At 38.9% G+C, this 19,761-nt stretch overlaps 1 protein-coding gene across 2 annotated transcripts in view; it reads left to right on the top strand.

The window, feature by feature from the left end:
• RELN (reelin) overlaps positions 1-19,761 on the top strand; it is a 555,021-nt gene that overhangs the window by 401,684 nt on the left and 133,576 nt on the right. For both annotated transcript variants that reach the window (XM_081535825.1, XM_081535826.1), the window contains exons 21-24: positions 2,574-2,766; positions 3,781-3,893; positions 10,161-10,298; positions 11,137-11,323. In XM_081535825.1, the coding sequence (XP_081391951.1) occupies positions 2,574-2,766; positions 3,781-3,893; positions 10,161-10,298; positions 11,137-11,323 (631 nt within the window). The remainder of the gene's footprint in view (positions 1-2,573; positions 2,767-3,780; positions 3,894-10,160; positions 10,299-11,136; positions 11,324-19,761) is intronic.

Genomic DNA, 19,761 nt, shown 5'->3' with positions numbered 1-19,761 from the left:
CAGTCATGTCTGACTCTTTGTGACTCTATGGACTGTAGCCTGCCAGGCACCTCAGTCCATGGAATTCTCCAGGCAAGAATACTGAAGTGGGTTGCCATGCCCTCCTCCAGGGGATCTTCCCAACTCAGGGATCAAACCTGCAAGAATTGAATCTCCATCTCTTTATGTCTCCTGCATTAGCAGGAGGATTCTTTACCACTAGTGCCACTTGGGAAGCCCAACTGTCTCTTTAAGTGTGCTCAGATTCATGTCTATTGAGTCAGTGATGCTACCTAACCATCTTATCCTTTGTCTCCCCCTTCTCCTCCTGCCTTCAATCTTTCCCAGCATCAGGGTCTTTTCCAATGAGTCTGCTCATCGCATCAGGTGGCCAAAGTATTGGAGCTTCAGCTTCAGCATGAGTCCTTCCAGTGAATATTCAGGGTTGATTTCTTTTAGGGTTGACTGTTTGGATCTCCTTGCCAGTCAAGGGCCTCTTGAGAGTTCTCCAGCACTACAGTTCGACACTCAGCCTTCTTTATGGATATCTCACATGACTCCTGGAAAAACCATACCTTTGACTATATGGACCTTTGTCAGCAAATTGATATCTCTATTTTCTTAATATGCTATCTGGTTTGCCATAGCTTTCCTTCCAAGGAGCAAGCATCTTTTGATTTCATGGCTGCAGTCACAGTCCACAGTGATTTTGGAGCCCAAGAAAATAAATTCTGTCACAGCTTCCACTTTTTCCCCTTCTATTTGCCATGAAGTGATAGGACCAGATACCATTGATCTTAATTTTTTTTAATGTTGAGTTTCAAACCAGCTTTTTCATTCTCCTCTTTGACTCTCATCAAGAGGCTCTTTACTTCCTCTTCACTTTCTGCCATTAAGAGTGGTATCATCTGCATATCTGAGGTTGTTGACATTTCTCCTCATTTGTTAACCAGAGGCAGTTGTTCCTACTTCACAGTTATTTGTAAGGATGTAATTAAGGAATATAATGTGGATATTGTGCTAAGCACAGTCTGAGAGTATAACCTAACTCAGTAACTGGTGGGCATCTATATTAATACAACAAACAAGCTGAAGCACTGGATTTGTAAGCCTAGCAGTGCTGAATATGACTTTCCCCTTCATTTATGAACAGTACACTAAAGCAGAGATTCAGTCTCTTACATTTTATTCATCTATTTGTTGTCCTAGTGCAAAACTTTAATTTAAAACTTAAACAATAATTAGTCATTGTCTGGAAAAAGCTACCTACATTTCATAACCTTGAGCCCCAAACCATGATCATCTTCCATATGGACAAAATTCCATCTTTAAGTAACATCATAAACTCTTCAAGAAGCAAGTCAGAGTAGTAACTTCTTATTTTGCTGATTTGGCAAACAGACTTAAGGAAAAAAAATACTAAATGCCGCAAAGATTTCCAGAAGTATTGCATTATCACCTTTTTCTACTCCAGCTAAGTCCTCTTACCATTGAAGATGGTATAACCTGCTTCAGAATCACAGTACCAAGTACCCTGGCAGATAAATCCCAGTGTGGTTTGCCCTGGGAATATTTACATTGAACCATATTAACTACAGTGAAGCAGGTCCTTGTTTTAATTTCCTCTGGTAGGTTATAAATTCTTTGAGAACTTTTCTCTGAAAAAGTAATTTTGTGTATCTTCAAGTTTATTATCACATAGTGATAAACTATATCACTCAATTGAGTGATAAACTCAATTGCATGCTCGTGTGTGCTCAGTGGCTAAATTGTGCCTGACTCTTTGCAACACTATGGATTGCAGCCCACCAGTCTCCCCTGTCCACAGGATTTTCCAGGCAAGATTACTGGAGTAGGTTACCATTTCCTCCTCCAGGGAATTTTCCGACCCAGGAATTAAACCTGAGTCTCCTGCACTGGCAGATGGATTCCTTACCACTGTGCCACCTGAGACCCAGTAAATCATGGGAATTTTACAACCATTAAAACCACATTATCTCATTTTCAGTATTTAATAGCTGAGTACTGAAGACTGGAGAATTTTAGAACTGAAAAGTTTCAAATTGTCCCATTTCTTACCACCAAACACAGCCACTGAAAACATTCTGGTAAATTTCCATCGTGCATCATTTTGCACATTTTTTTTAAAAACTTATTTTTGTCACATGTACAATAATTTGATTATATTACCTTCATAAATATTTGAAATATGGACAGTCTGTCAAGTGACTATACCAGTTTACTTAAGCATTCCAGTTTCCCTATAGTTTGATGTTAAAATGTTTCCCAATAATTTCCTTGGGATAGAGTCCATGAAACGAGTCAAAGGTTTTATACATTTGAGCAGTACGTGAGTGCATGCCCATTTTCAAATATATTTGACCACTCTAGGTATCAACTTAAAAAATATATTGCTTCTTTGATAGGCAGATTATTTCAAATTGCCTTTTTTAAATTGATTGAAATCCATTCTAGAACTTGGCAAGGTTTAAATAAGTAAAATAAAATTATTTTGGCATATGGTATGAAATGAAGAGCTTAATTTTTCCCTAATATATTGCTGTTTTTAATTTTCTGATTTCCACCTCTTTCAGTTTTACAGGAGATTCTAAACTTGCCTCAAGTATGCGCTATGTGGAAACACAATCAATGCAGATAGGAGCATCTTACATGATTCAGTTCAGTTTGGTGATGGGCTGTGGCCAGAAATATACCCCGCACATGGACAATCAGGTGAAACTAGAGTATTCAACCAACCATGGCCTCACCTGGCACCTGGTCCAAGAGGTAAGTCTATTTTCCCTAAAACTTGTGATAGGTAGACTTCACCTCTTTACATAGGGAGCAGAGAATTAAAATTCTAAAAGTTTAGGTTTGGTTGAAAAGGAACAATATTATTTGTAACAGAATTGACATAAACTCAGCAACAGATTATAAGGATGCCATATTTTGCACTATCAGATGCTAAAGAACAATTGAAAATCTTAAACGGTAATAGATATACTAGGATGGTGTTTTCAACATTATTTTCTCTAGCTTTCTTTCTCTATTAAAGCATCTTTCTTCTTTCCCTGTAGCATGTCTTCATCTGTTCTTTTCTGTCTCTTCACCTGCAAGTAGACCATACTAAGAATATGATATCTCCTGCTTTAAAAAATAAAAAAGAAATACATAATTCCAGGTTCTTGAAATAAAATGTACTTCTTTCTGTATATATACTGATGATTCATACATACGGTATGATATTTATGCATATACTACTGATACAATATATGCATAAATATCATACTGAATAGGATAATGTTACCACGTGGTACTAGTGGTAAAGAGCCCACCTGCCAATGCAGGAGACATGAGAGATATGGGTTCAATACCTGAGTCAGGAAGATCCCCTGGAGAAGGGCATGGCAGCCCACTCCAGTATTCTTCCCCAGTAAATCCCTTGAACAGAGGAACCTGAAGGGCTACAGTCCATAGGGTCTCAAAGAGTCGGACATGACTGAAGCAACAGTATGCACCAAATAACAGTGTGACACTAACAGGTCAAACAAGAAGCCCTGATCCACATTCTGTTTTTCCATGTGGCTATTAGAAGACATTTCATTGCCTTGTGTCATCTCATTTATTTCCCAAATATTTTAGCTTCACAGAAGGAAAATTTATGGATTGTATCCATATTGCAAATGGTTAAGATTGTAACATTAGATTTCTCTAAGGTCTTTTTCACTTGTGTTGAGTGAGTAAACATGTTGCTCTGAGGAAATAGAAGTTGAGTTAAATTTTTGCTTGCTTCTCTTTTAGGAATGCCTTCCAAGTATGCCGAGTTGTCAGGAATTTACATCAGCAAGTATTTACCATGCCAGTGAGTTCACACAGTGGAGAAGAGTCATAGTGCTTCTTCCCCAGAAAACTTGGTGAGTGATGACATCTTCAGATATGACTGTCCCTTTAACTTTTACATCTCTTCTAGCATGACGAATATGAAGAAGAGTTAAGCACTATCAGATAGAAGTCTGCATTCCTATTTTTTTATTTTAGAATCAAAAGATCTTTCTTTTTGTACTGAGGATATTTGAAAAATAGAGCTAATGAAAATTTGGTTTCCAAAGTGTCCTAGCTTTTCCTCAGCTCTCTTTTTGCCTCAACTTTTCATTTTATGGGAAAACTCATTGAGCCAGTTTCTTTCGGTTTGACATATAAAGGAGAATGATACAGGAATCTAAAAAGTCCTATGTCAAAAGTTTGGATTGCAAATCTGTTTTCTTCCTGCAAAGGCCTACTTTTTCTTTTAAAAGCTTAACATATCCTTTTTTCTCTATTCTCTTTCAGTAAGAATGAAGATCACCCCAGGCAGAACCCTCAGTAACTAGGGAGAAAATTTAATATTTGATAATATGAAAGAGAAAAGCACATTTTCCCCAAATATTGCATTGTTTCATGTTAGACTGATCACTCCGAGGCCTGTTTGAGGAATAGACGGTAGAATAAAGAGTGAAGACCAGAAGACCAGTTCAGTGGGTGCGTGGTGGTCCAGGCATTAAATGTTTAGGTTGCTTGGAGTATGATTGTAACAGACATGGCAAGAGCCATCGTTTGTGAAATTTATTTTAATGAAATCAGACTTGTTGATGGATCAGATGGGAGCTGGGGTAGAATGGGAAGAATCAAAAACAGTTTCTAAATTCTTGGCCTGGAAAAAATATCTAATGGTAGTACCACTGACTAAGAAGGGAGAGGCTGGAGGAGTGGATTTAGGACAGTGGATTAAAAGTCATATGCTTCTTATGTTTTGTGCTGTGAATTTTGAGATACTTATCTATTCAAGTAAAAAAGCCAGTTGGACTTAGGAATCTGGAGTTCAAAAGGGGGGTTAGGCTTAAAAGTTAAAAACTATGCTGCTGCTGCTGCTAAGTCGCTTCAGTCGTGTCCAACTCTGTGCGACCCCATAGACAGCAGCCCACCAGGCTCCGCCGTCCCTGGGATTCTCCCAGGCAAGAATACTGGAGTGGATTGCCATTTCCTTCTCCAGTGCATGAAAGGGAAAAGTGAAAGTGAAGTTGCTCAGTCGTGTCCAACTCTTAGTGACCCGATGGACTGTAGCCTACCAGGCTCCTCTGTCCATGGGATTTTCCAGGCAAGAGTACTGGAGTGGGGTGCCATTAAACCCTGGAACAAGATAAGCTCACCTAAGAAAGAACCTTTGACCAGAAATTAGAACACCTGAGTTCTCAGTATATCTCTGTTAATGACTGACTTCATGCTTTAGCCATTCACAACCTCTTCAAACATAATTCCTTATGTGTATGATGAAGAGGTTGAACTAGATGATCTTAAAGATCCCTAGCACTTCTGGAGTTCTGTGATTTGTGTAGCAAAAAAGGCATAAGAGAGAGAAAAAATTATGTTTTTCTATGATATCTGCTTTCCTAGACCCCTTTTTTAAAGAACATTACTAAATCAACCCTTCTTGAACTATTTTATAGGAGAGTTAGGCTCTACACAAAAACAATTGGCTAGATAACCACCTAAAATTATTATTATAACTCCTTTAGTTGAACATTGAATTACTGCATTATAGAAGAATGCCTCCTTGATTATTTTTAAAGATTCATCATTATGTCAGTTTGAACAAAATGCTTGAACTTTAATTTCCACATATTTTTTTATATCCAACTGTGAACTATTTCCTGGATACTCAATTATCCTTTGTATAACAAGTTGTTGCTTTCTCTAACATCCTACTCTTTTATATCTACTGCTGGGAATATAATCAAGATTTATATTTAATTTCAATGATATTCCAAGCATGTCTATCAAGATTATAAAAAAACATTATTCAAACAATTGAAATACTGGTCATAGTTTGTGTAAAGCTACTGAGGTGTTTGTTTTTTTTTTCTAATTTGCCCCCATTATTTCACCATTATGTATATTACCTCATTATTTAAAAACCACTGATTTTTATTCATTGACATGTGGGTTACCATTTCAAAATTATGATGGTAAGATAATCCTGACAATATATTTAAGAGATTTTTATTCCCAGAGTAAGTGTTTTATTCTAGGAATGTTCCCAGAAACATTTTAAATTATTATCCTTAATTACCATAGTTTAGACAGTATCCCAAAAAGTACTGTCCTTTATCAAAAAGGACTTTGCAGGTTACTTAACACTAAAATTGTATGTTGTATTATTATCTCTTAGCTTAAAAGATAGTACTACTGGGTTGAGCTTTAATATAGTTAAAAAAAATAAAATTCTCATCAATGTTTATTAGGCATGCGTGTGTGCGTGCTAAGTTGCTTCAGTCGTGTCCAACTCTTTGTGACTCTATGGACTGTAGCCTGCCAGGATCCTCTGTCCATGGGATTCTCCAGGCAAGAATACTGGAGTGGGTTGCCATGCCTTCCTTCATTTATTAGGCACTTGAGAGGAAATATATTGATTCTTAAAGTCTTTAGTTTTTATACAACACCTGACACATTGTTAGGATATTCATTAAATGTTGGGAAATTAAATAGAATTTCAATTCAGTATGCCTTGATGAACCAAAGAGATGTTTTATTACAAGCCATATCTTTTTGCAAACAAAAAAAAATCTAGATTATTCACTCTTGACACCTTGCCTTTATGTACATGTAGGTAAACTATTGAATTCTGCTTTTCCAAATTTCCTTCAAAGCCCTGGGTGAGGAAAGTAAAACTATTTCTGAAAAACAAACAATCCAATAGGATATTTATTTTAATATTTCTACTGACTAATACTTAAACATTATTGCAGTAATAGTTTAAAAAATAATGTTCAACTAGTTATTATCATTGTTTTTGTATCGATAATGCTCTAAAGCTCTGCTGTAAAGATAAAGTATATTTATTCTCTTTGACATTCTTGTTAACTTTCTTATGTGCATTTCAGACTTTTGCAGATGGCAGGTTTTTCCCAAGCATTGGGAGAAGAAATTAAAGTTTAGTTTGAAGCAGTATTCCTTCTGGCAAATCTTTCTTCTGCTGTTTTGATTCAAGCATATGCAGCTATAAATTGAACACAGACAAGCAAATGTGGTCTGCATTGTCAAAGATCTGTTAACTTTAGAAGATATTCTAGATAGGACAACTTAGAGTGAAATATTGAATATGTATAAACCTGCTCAAAGAAATTATATTGTATATGAACTGAACATTTGTTACCCAATGAAAATTAATTTCATTTTTATGAGAGACATTTACATAAGAACAGAGCCTAATGAGACCCAAACAGCTGTCAGTTGCTGACTTCATAAACAAATCAACACCTAATGACTGAATGAGTTTCAGAATAATTGAGTAAATGTAATTACAGTCACTGAAGGTAGAAAATACAGTTTAGTCAGCTTTCATTTAATTTGATTCCTCAAGTTAGCTAACTATCAAGAGATGACTCAGTGGTATTTTATTTCACTCTAGAAGTTTATAAGGAGGGGGAATCAAATAAAGAAAAGACTGTCAAGTTTTGTTGCATTTGAAAATCTATAGTTTGAATTTTAAATGCAGGTCAACTTCATTTCATGATCCACTAGGCAGTAGTGGCACATCCAGACTCAATCCAAAGTGCACAGGATTTTCCTGTTAAGAATACTTAATTTTGAGAGACAGACAGAGGCAGAGAGGAGGAAGAAGGGAGAGAGAAAAATTGGCAAATTAAATATTTGTATTGGGGGTGATATTCAGCAGTGACACAGCTGCAAATCAGTGAGATCACACCTTGTGTTCTCACATGTGATCAGCTGGAGATTGCTCACACAACTAATTTTTTTTTTTTCTCACTAGAAATGAAGCCAATATTCAGCCTCTTTAACTTTCTTTTCTGTTAATTAACATCAGCACATGAAACTGTGGATTGTCATTTTAAATGGAATAATTCACTTTAAGCATTTTATATTAATGAAATATCTTTTCAAGAGTTCAGAGATACATGTAAGGATAAGTTTATAAAAAGGATTTGGAATGTGTTTACATGTGATTGTTTAGAAGTATAAATTAGGTCAGATTTCTGAAACCCTCCAACCCCATTTTAATATTTGAAACATCAAAACTTCAAAATAATATATACCATGGATTTCATGTAAGCATGTGATTATAAAGAAAATAAACTATCACCTCTGTCAACAAATCGCCAGAGCAGTCATTAAATTTTTGAGCTGGAAGGGATCCTAGAAATCAGTTTGCCCATTCTCCTAATTTGAGAGGTGAGGAACTAGAAGCTCCTGAAGGCTTAAATTTCCCACTAAAGGTCACACAGCTGATAAATTGCAGAGTCAGGGTCCTTGGGGTCGAGTCCCCTGACTCCTAACACATTCTTCACTCCACTACCTACAGAAGTCAGTCAGAAACAGGGTGCCCTTTCCTGGCCTTGTCCGCCCACTCATCGGTTCGTTTTTTAGCAGACTTTTTTTGTACGCTTACTTTATTCTGTTCCTGTGCAAACTACTGAGATAAAAAGATATTCCTGTCTCCAAGAGAACTCACAGTCTAGACACATGTGACCCTCAGCTTGACTCAGATTGTATCAATCTTAAAAGAATGTAGTCATCTCTCTAAATGACAGTGGTGCGTGAGTCTTAATTTACTTGTCTTCTGTTGGGCTCCAAGATAATGTCCCTACTTTTATAGTAAGCCTTTCTAAAACACATTTCTTAACTGGACTATGAAAATTGTGATGGCTATTAGATTACAAATATAAACTATTACCATGGAAGGGAGCCTCTGTCTCATTGTATGTACCAGGAAGAGCACTGATATGCTGCAAACCTGTGTCTACTGGATGCATCTCAGTGAATCCTGAAATTATCCTACTATGAATAAAAATGCAACGTATCAGCCACAGATCATTTGTAAAATAAACAGTTAAGGCTTAGTCTGGATTTTAACAGTCTGTTTTGTACTTAGGGAGTATTTAATATGTGGATAATTGATTCAGTAGACCTTAATGGATCATTCAGAGCCATTAGATCAACTGTGTCTGTAGCTAGTGTAGTTGCTGCTGCTGCTAAGTCGCTTCAGTCGTGTCCGACTCGGTGCGACCCCATAGATGGCAGCCCACCAGGCTCCGCCATCCCTGGGATTTTCCAGGCAAGAATACTGGAGTGGGTTGCCATTTCCTTCTCCAGTGCATGAAAGTGAAAAGTGAAAGTGAAGTCGCTCAGTCGTGTCCTACTCCTAGCCATGGACTGCAGCCTACCAGGCTCCTCTGTCCATGGGATTTTCCAGGCAAGAGTACTGGAGTGGGCTGCCATTGCCCTCTCCGAGTGTACTTGGGGAGGGTTTAATCAATTAACTGAGCATGCACGCTTATTCTGCACATTTTTTTTGTTTGTTCTCTCTTGTTTTGCACTTTGACCAGATAAAACCGGTCATGGATACCTGAAACTTCCTAGAGGTAAAAAGTATGATGTGATTTTAAAAGCACATGTTGTGGCAATCAATTAATGGAAACCCTCTTGGCATTTCTCTCAGAATGTCTTCTTCTTTAGGCTTTATATCTCATTTGAATCAGGGTCCCAAGTGTTTCTCTATGTGTAATGGACTGTTTTAAGTTTTTATCTCCACTTAACATCAACTTGTCCATGAAAACCAAGCAAGTTAATGTTTCAGAAATAATAAGCAGGATTTAGCACCCAGATATTCTTACTTGGAAAATAGTACAATGTCACCCATCCTCTCAATCCCAAAACAATACCTGCAAACAAAATTTTTGTTTTATATTGAGAGCCAACTGGAAGTCTTCGAATAACTACTGATACATTTATTGTAAGAAACTGCATTACTCTAAGGTAAACACTGTGTGTTTTCATCTGTGAAAGACAGTTTCATATAAATATTTATTTTTTAAAATTAATCTATCTTCCTTTCTTTTCATAGCATCAAATCCCTAAGCAACAACAGCAACAAAAATCTGATACTGTGCTTTTCTTTAAAATGTCTCAAATTAAGACTGATGTAAACAGATAAGTAGACTTTTCTTCATGATGGAATTGTTGAATCAGACAGTAACTGAGTGGAAATTAAACCACTAAAGAAAAATGATTGGCAGCTAAATTCGAGTTCCAAAGAGTTAGTTCTCTGAAGAATTTTGAACTCGGACGTTCTTTGTCTGCATGACCCCATGTCATGTTTTTATTACTGTACCTTGGCTTTTTTCTAGGTCCAGTGCCACCCGCTTCCGTTGGAGTCAGAGTTATTACACAGCTCAAGACGAGTGGGCTCTAGACAGCATTTACATTGGGCAGCAGTGCCCCAACATGTGCAGTGGGCATGGCTCCTGCGACCGTGGCATGTGCAGGTATATGTGTCAGAAGAGGCGATTGACTCTGCTTCTCTGGGTGTTTGTTTACAATACCACAGCAACTGCCATCAGACTTCCAGGGATAGCCTGATAAATAATGAAATAGCCAAAGGAAAACGATCCTCCTTTCTATCCTTAGATGTAAAAGATATTGTTGCATTTCAACAAGTATAAAGCCATATATTCTAAACTTCAAAATGCAACCTCCTGGATTTACATTTCAGAGTTTATCAGTTAGCCCTAAAGTCTTCTTTGTTAGTTAGTAGAGCTTGGCTATTGGTTCTCCTTCCTTCCCCTGGTAGTCTTAAAGCACAAGTCAAACAGCTGCTTCCTACACCACTTCACCAGAAGGTCAAGGTTGTGTACAGAGGGAGATGGTGATTATTGGTAATGAGGATGAGATAGGAACACACTTGAATACTTAAAGACTCTAAAAAAGACATAATTTAATCAGAAGGAGGAACTATAAAACATGGCCACAGTTAAGTATTGGATGAGCAGACAAGCATTTACATGTGACCTTTTAAGCCTACAGGAAGATTTCACAATCCTTCCCCTCTACCCAACCACACATGTGCGTATTCATCCATATCTTTCTTCATTATCCTCATTTCTACCATTGTAGCACTTTCTTTTAAAAATGGATTCTGTCCCTTTTTCCCCATGTGAAAAACTGAAGGTTGTTACCACCATGTACAAAGACAGTGTGGCAAAAAGTCTAGTGCAGATGCTAATACCTGAGCGAAACTGAGACATAGGGAATGTTGCAGGTCAGATGGCTGTGGCAGTCACATACGAGTCTATCACTTGTTCACTCAGCCCTCCTCTCTCATAGGTGTGACCAGGGATACCAGGGCACTGAGTGCTACCCAGAAGCTGCCCTTCCTTCCACAATCATGTCGGACTTTGAGAACCCGAGTGCTTGGGAGTCTGACTGGCAAGAAGTTATTGGGGGACAAATTGTAAAACCCGAAGAAGGATGTGGGGTCATCTCTTCTGGATCATCTCTGTATTTCAGTAAGGTATGAGTGAGAGCCAGGAGTAAGTGATCAGGGAAGGGAAGTCGCTCAGTCGTGTCCGACTCTTTGCGACCCCGTGGACTGTAGCCTACCAGGCTCCTCCGTCCATGGGATTCTCCAGGCAAGAATACTGGAGTGGTTTGCCATTTCCTTCTCCAGGGGATCTTCCCGACCCAGGGATCGAACCCAGGTCTCCCGCATTGGAGGCAGACGCTTTAACCTCTGAGCCACCAGGGAAGTCCCAAGTGATCAGGGCAGTGGCTATTTCAATATGTGACTGGTGTTATGGAGCAGTCTGAACTCAGAAGGTACAAATGTGATGCAGTTTTATTTTTTCCCACCTTGTCTGCTTTTGATTGAAATCAAAGGTTGCTCAGTTGTGTCCGACTCTTTGCAACCCCATGGACTATACAGTCCATGGAATTCTCCATGCCAGAATACTGGAGTGGGTGGCTTTTCCCTTCTCCAGGGGATCTTCCCAACCCAGAGATCAAACCCACAATGAAGATTCTTTACCAGCTGAGCCACAAGGGAAACCCAAGAATACTGGAGTGGGTAGCCTATATCTTCTCTTTTTTTTTTCTTCTGCTTTTGATTGGACTTTGCCAAATTCCTGTGCCTTAACTCCATTTGAGAAACTCTTATAGTTTTATGCTTGTCTTTGCTTACGACAAATCCAGGTGGGCCGATCTAAAATTCCTGCCCCTCTTGTACCTGATTTAAAGCTCATTGCTTTCCTTTCCTCCAGTACCAGCCATGCTTGTGTCTTGAGGGGCTTTGAGTGGGGCAGGGTCTTGGCCCCTTCTCATCCCAGCGTTGAAGGTGTGTGAGCACCTGGGTCTGGGGGTAAGGATGTGAGCGGTGGTGGAGCTTAGAAGTTAACAATAGCAACTCTGTAGCCAGACTGCCTGTTTCAATCTGATTCTGCCACTTCCTAGCTGTGTGACTTTGAACAAATTCCTTAACCTTAACCTGTCTGTGGCTTGGCTTCCTCATTGGTAAAATATATATATATATATATATATATATATATATATATATATCTCATTAGCATCATTATGCAGGTTAAATGAGTTAGTACTTGTAAATCATATAGAACAGTACCTAGCACATAGAAAGTACTTCTGGAAGTGTTTATTAAACTTGGATTAATAAGTTTATTAAACTTATTCATGGATTGCCATTAATCCCAAGAATATGATTGGAGGAATGAGGGGTAATGATGAGGGTGGAGGTGTGCAGAGCTGTTCCAGCAGAACTAACCAGCTGTCCATCAATAGCAAACATCTCAGGTCCTATTTCCACTCAGTTTGGTGGCTGCTTGTGGTGTCTGCTGATGTGGGACCATCCTAGTCAACTTGGGCTACTATGATAAAATACCATAGAGTAGGGGACTGAAACAGCAAACATTTTCTTCTCACAGTTGTGAAAGCTAGAAAGTCTAAGATCAAGGCACCAGCAGATTCAGTGTCTAGTGAAGGCCTGCTTCCACATTTGTAGGATGGTCATCTTTGCATTGCATCCTCACATGGAGGCAAGAGAGTGCATGCATGCTAAGTTGCTTCAGCTGTGTCCAACTCTTTGCAACCCTATGACCTGGAGCCTGGAAGGCTTCTCTGTCCATGGGATTCTCCAGGCAAGAATACTGACCTGGATTGCCATGCCCTCCTCCAGGGGACCTTCCTGACCCAGGGATCGAACCTGCGTCTCCTACATCTCCAGCATTGGCAGGCAGGTGTTTTATCACTAGCACCACCTGGGAAGCCCCAAGAGAGAGCTGCTGCTGCTGCTGCTAAGTCGCTTCAGTCGTGTCCGACTCTGTGCGACCCCATAGACGGCAGCCCACCAGGCTCTGCCGTCCCTGGGATTCTCCAGGCAAGAACACTGGAGTGGGTTGCCGTTTCCTTCTCCAATGCATGAAAGTGAAAAGTGAAAGTGAAATCGCTCAGTCGTGTCCAACTCGTCATGACCCCATGGACTGCAGCCTACCAGGCTCCTCTGTCCATGGGATTTTCCAGGCAAGAATACTGGAGTGGGTTGCCATTGCCTTCTCTGCAAGAGAGAGCAGAGAGAGAAAAAGCATACTCTCTTGTGTCTCTTCTTATAAGGGCACTAATTCCATCATGAGGACTCCACCTTCATAAATTAATTACCTGCTGAAGGCCCCACCTCCTAATACCATCCCTTTAAGGGTTAGTCTTCCAGCATGTGATTTGGGAACACCTTAACATGAAGTCCATAACAGAGACTCCAAGTAGAAGTTTATCTTGCAGGCTTCAGCTTCCTCAGTGGAAGCAGACAGATCAGTATACACCAACTAGGGACTGAGATGCCAACCAGAATCCCTAAGTCTGATTCTCTTGGAACAGTCCTAACACACATTGCTTGGTGAGGGATGGAGTTGAGAGAACTACCTCCGTCTCCTCCCTTGCTACAGTCTAGGGAGGACATTCTTTTCTTCCTCTCTCCTCAAGTTCATCTCTTCATATAGTCTTCAAAAGGACTGCAGAGAGGAGCAGGTCCAGCTATCCAACCTGAGCAGTGTATGCAACCATAATTATTAGCAGCTCTGTTTAGAATGTGGAGTGACTAGTGCCACTTCTTTCCAGCAAGAACTCTAGCCACCAATTCTAGGACAATGGGAAATGTCTCATTCCACATCATATAGCAAGTATGTAAAGGTGGGTGATATATCATAGGGCTGATATGTTGCAGAACCTGTTTAGGCAGGAATCCAAACATGTTAATTTATGCAAATGTAAAAATAGGTACAGCTTTTGTTTTGATGCAGGTGCAGAACAAAGAATCAGCAAGTAAACAAGATAGAGAATGACAGAAAAGCAGGGATGGATTCCCTTTAATGATATTCTTATCTATTGACATTGAAGGTTCCCTGGTCATTATTCTTAGACATGATAGTCAATAAGTGACCGATACACATTCTATAGATCTGGATACACAGTCTAATCCTGCAGAAATGGAAACATTGTGTCTCTGATACCATCAGTTCTAAAACAAGATGATGAATGCTTGGGCTTCCTTGGTGGCTCAGATGGTAAAGAATCTGCCTGCAATGTGAGAAATCTGGGTTTGATCCCTGGGTCAGGAAGATCCCCTGCAGAAGGGAACAGCTACTCACTCCAGTATTCTTGCCTAGAAAATTTCATGGACAGAGGAGCCTGGTGGGCTACTGCCCATGGGGTCGCAAAGAATCGGAGGCGACTGAGCAACTAACACATATGAATCCTTAACCAGTATGTACCCAAACAGCCTGGTAAACATCTGTGTGTTTACACACAGATATTTTAAACATATAAGGATTACATATTAATATTTCTTCCTCTTAATTAAAGATGATGTTTGGAGTCAAGCTACCTGGCTTTGTACCCGGGCTCCAAAACTCATGTATTGGTTCAACTTGCAGAGTTATAACATCTTTCTGTGTCATATCCCACTGTGAAGTGGGATGTTGGGAGCGAGTTAATGCAGGTAAAGAATAAAGGATAGTGTTGGGCACATAGAATTACCATTATAAGTGTTAGCTATTGTAATTACATTTTATGAGAATGAATTTCAAATTGGTATCATTGAATATTTCCATAGGCATGCCCTGCCACTAATAAAATAAGCATTTCAAAAATAAAATCAATCTCTTCCTCCCATACCAACTTTCTCTGTAAATTTTTGTCAAGATATCTAAGGATCATAGATTTACTTTTTTCTCTTGTATCAGTCAGACCTGTTTTGAATTCTAAGTGAGAGAAACTAGCTTAAGCAAAAAAGAAGGAAATTTTGTTCTTGTAATCAAAACAGGGAGGGCTTAGATGAAACTGGCCACAGAGATACCTGAAACTGGAAACTCAAATGCCCACAGAACTCTCTCCTTAAGAGGAGACTCTATTTTCAGGTCAGCAGTCATTGTGAAAGTGGCCAGGGCCACAGAGCCCTATAAGCAACTCCATGGGAAAATGTGAGGAAGGTTTCTGATTGACCAATCACATGTCCATGGAATGGTGTCATATGATGGGCATGGCTAGAGGTGTGTCCTCACTCCGTTGGCAGAGAGGTGGAATACACAGTTTGACAGCCCCCACCAGCCACATGATTGAAGTAGAGAAGGGATAATAACCCAAAGGAAGGGTTCCTTAGAGCTTTGAAGTCAATCTAGACTCATTTCTCTAAAAACATGCTTCTGTCTTGTCATTCTTCAATCACCAGTGTTCAAGACAGTCTCCAGGACTGCTGCTCTAACTGCATAACTCATTTTCTTTTTCCAAACATGAGTCCTTTGCTCCAAACTGGAAACTCTCCTCATCATCCCATATGTTGCCAATTTCCCTCTTTAGTCTCCACTGCTTTCCATTATGCTTTCCACCCTCTCTGATATCCATATAAAACTTTTGTCCAAATCCTGCTGCTTCTGATGCTGAATGTTAGCCTCTGTGTACTGGTGTTGAATCAAATCTCAGAGATGGAGTTTTGAGTGAAATAGAAAAGAATAGCTTTGTTGGTTTGCCGGGCAAAGGGGGACAACAGTGGATTCCTGCCCTGAAAAACTATTCTACCCCAGGAGGATTTGGTGAGGAATTTTATAGCAGTAGTTTAAGAGTGGGGTTGCTGACCAAGATTAGGGTGTGTGTAGAGCCTGCACTCCTTTATCCTGGTCTCGGGTAGTTTCTTGATGCTTCTCTAGTTCCTTTGATCTGGCCTCAGTGGTCTTCTCTGGAATGAAGAATGCTGATATCTTCCACTTGGTGGGGGTTTTAGTTCTGTAAAGAGTGCAAAGGTATTGTTATGTGTTTCCCTATAGGCAGAACGAGGACTCTGCCACAAGGTTGCACTATTGTTTTTGTTTGTTTGTTGTTTTTTTTTAGAGTTTCATCTTGTCTTTATTTATTTTTTTTATTAAATAAATTTATTTATTTTAGTTGGGGGCTAATTACTTTACAATATTGTAGTAGTTTTTGCCATACATTGACATGAATCAGCCATGGGTTTACATGTGCCCCCCTTCCTGGACCCCCCTCCCACCTCCCTCCCCATCCCATCCCTCTAGGCCATCCCATTGCCCCAGCCCTGAGCATTTGTCTCATGCATCGAACATGGAATGGTGTTCTGTTTCACACATGACAATATACATGTTTCAATGCTATTCTCCCAGAACGTCCCACCCTCACCTTCTCCCTCAGAGTCCATAAGACTGTTCTATGCATCTGTGTCTCTTATTCTGTCTCGCATATAGGGTTATCATTGCCATTTTTCAAATTCCATATATATGCATTAGTATACTGTATTGTTGTTTTTCTTTCTGGCTTACTTCACTCTGTATAATGGGCTCCAGTTTCATCCATCTCAATAGAACCGATTCAAATGTAGTTTTTTAATGGCTGAGTAATATTCCATTGTGTATATGTACCACAGCTTTCTTATCCATTCGTCTGCTGATAGACATCTAGGTTGCTTCCATGTCCTGGCTATTGTAAACAGTGCTGCGATGAACATTGGGGTACACGCGTCTCTTTCAATTCTGGTTTCCTCAGTGTGTATGCCCAGCAGTGGGATTTCTGGGTCATATGGCAGTTCTCTTCCCAGTTTTTTAAGGAATCTCCACACTGTTCTCCATAGTGGCTGTACTAGTCTGCATTCCCACCAACAGTGTAAGAGGGTTCCCTTTTCTCCACACCCTCTCCAGCATTTATTGCTTGTAGACTTTTGGATAGCAGCCATTCTGATGGGCGTGAAATGGTACCTCATTGTGGTTTTGATTTGCATTTCTCTAATAATGAGTGATGTTGAGCATCTTTTCATGTGTTTGTTAGCCATCTGTATGTCTTCTTTGGAGAAATGTCTGTTTAGTTCTTTGGCCCATTTTTTGATTGGGTCGTTTATTTTTCTGGAATTCAGCTGCAGGAGTTGCTTGTATATTTTTGAGATTAATTGTTTGTCTGTTGCTTCGTTTGCTATTATTTTCTCCCATTCTGAAGGCTGTCTTTTCACCTTGCTTATAGTTTCCTTTGTTGTGCAAAAGCTTTTAATTTTAATTAGGTCCCATTTGTTTATTTTTGCTTTTATTTCCAATATTCTGGGAGGTGGGTCATGGAGGATCCTGCTGTGATTTATGTCAGAGAGTGTTTTGCCTATGTTTTCCTCTAGGAGTTTTATAGTTTCTGGTCTTACGTTTAGATCTTTAATCCATTTTGAGTTTATTTTTGTGTATGGTGTTAGGAAGTGTTCTAGTTTCATTCTTTTACAAGTGGTTGACCAGTTTTCCCAGCACCACTTGTTAAAGAGATTGTCTTTTCTCCATTGTATATTCTTGCCTCCTTTGTCGAAGATAAGGTGTCCATAGGTGCGTGGGTTTATCTCTGGGCTTTCAATTTTGTTCCATTGATCTATATTTCTATCTTTGTGCCAGTACCATACTGTCTTGATGACTGTGGCTTTGTAGTAGAGCCTGAAGTCAGGCAGGTTGATTCCTCCAGTTCCATTCTTCTTTCTCAAGATTGCTTTGGCTATTCGAGGTTTCTTATATTTCCATACAAATTGTGAAATTATTTGTTCTAGTTCTGTGAAAAATACCATTGGTAGCTTGATAGGGATTGCATTGAATCTATAGATTGCTTTGGGTAGTATACTCATTTTCACTATATTAGTTCTTCCAATCCATGAACACGGTCTATTTCTCCGTTTGTGTCCTCTTTGATTTCTTTCATCAGTGTTTTATAGTTTTCTATATATAAGTCTTTTGTTTCTTTAGGTAGATATATTCCTAAGTATTTTATTCTTTTTGTTGCAATAGTGAATGGTATTGTTTCCTTAATTTCTCTTTCTGTTTTCTCATTATTGGAGTATAGGAATGCAAGGGATTTCTGTGTGTTAATTTTATATCCTGCAACTTTACTATATTGATTGATTAGCTCTAGTAATTTTCTGGTAGAATCTTTAGGGTTTTCTATGTAGAGGATCATGTCGTCTGCAAACAGTGAGAGTTTTACTTCTTCTTTTCCTATCTGTATTCCTTTTATTTCTTTTTCCACTCTGATTGCTGTGGCCAAAACTTCCAAAACTATGTTGAATAGTAGTGGTGAAAGTGGGCATCCTTGCCTTGTTCCTGACTTTAGGGGAAATGCTTTCAATTTTTCACCATTGAGGATAATGTTTGCTGTGGGTTTGTCATATATAGCTTTTATTATGTTGAGGTATGTTCCTTCTATTCCTGCTTTCTGGAGGGTTTTTGTCATAAATGGATGTTGAATTTTGTCAAAGGCTTTTTCTGCAGCTCTTGAGATAATCATATGGTTTTTATCTTTCAATTTGTTAATGTGGTGTATTACATTGATTGATTTGCGGATGTTAAAGAAACCTTGCATTCCTGGGATAAAGCCCACTTGGTCATGATGTATGATCTTTTAAATATGATGTTGGATTCTGTTTGCTAGAATTTTATTAAGGATTTTTGCATCTATGTTCATCAGTGATATTGGCCTGTAGTTTTCTTTTTTTGTGGCATCTTTGTCTGTTTTTGGAATTAGGGTGATGGAGATATACTATACAAACTCATAGAATGAGTTTGGAAGTTTACCATCTTCTGCAATTTTCTGGAAGAGTTTGAGTAGGATAGGTGTTCGCTCTTCTCTAAATTTTTGGTAGAATTCCGCTGTGAAGCCGTCTGGTCCTGGGCTTTTGTTTGCTGGAAGATTTCTGATTACAGTTTTGATTTCTGTGCTTGTGATGGGTCTGCTAAGATCTTCTATTTCTTCCTGGTTCAGTTTTGGAAAGTTATACTTTTCTAAGAATTTGTCCATTTCTTCCAAGTTGTCCATTTTATTGGCATATAGCTGTTGGTAGTAGTCTCTTATGATCCTTTGTATTTCTGTGGAGTCTGTTGTGATCTCTCCATATTCATTTCTAATTTTGTTGATCTGATTCTTCTCCCTTTGTTTCTTGATAACTCTGGCTAATGGCTTGTCAATTTTGTTTATCTTCTCAAAAAACCAGCTTTTAGTTTTGTTGATTTTTGCTATGGTCTCTTTTGTTTCTTTTGCATTTATTTCCGCCCTAATTTTTAAGATTTCTTTCCTTCTACTGACCCTGGGGTTCTTCATTTCTTCCTTCTCTAGTTGCTTTAGGTGTAGAGTTAGTTTATTTATTTGATTTTTTTTCTTGTTTCTTGAGGTACGCCTGTATTGCTATGAACCTTCCCCTTAGCATTGCTTTTACAGTGTCCCATAGGTTTTGGGTTGTTGTGTTTTCATTTTCATTCGTTTCTATGCATAATTTGATTTCGTTTTTGATTTCTTCTGTGATTTGTTGGTTATTAAGAAGCGTGTTGTTTAGCCTCCTTGGAATTTTTAATAGTTTTTTTTTCCTGTAATTGAGGTCTAATCTTACTGCATTGTGGTCAGAGAAGATGGCTGGGATGATTTCAATTTTTTGGAATT

Source organism: Giraffa tippelskirchi, chromosome 10 (genome assembly GCF_054371585.1).
Source record: "Giraffa tippelskirchi isolate mGirTip1 chromosome 10, T2T-mGirTip1v1.2.pri, whole genome shotgun sequence".
NCBI classification, from domain to species: Eukaryota; Metazoa; Chordata; class Mammalia; order Artiodactyla; family Giraffidae; genus Giraffa; species Giraffa tippelskirchi.
This window is presented reverse-complemented; position numbering and strand designations above follow the sequence as displayed.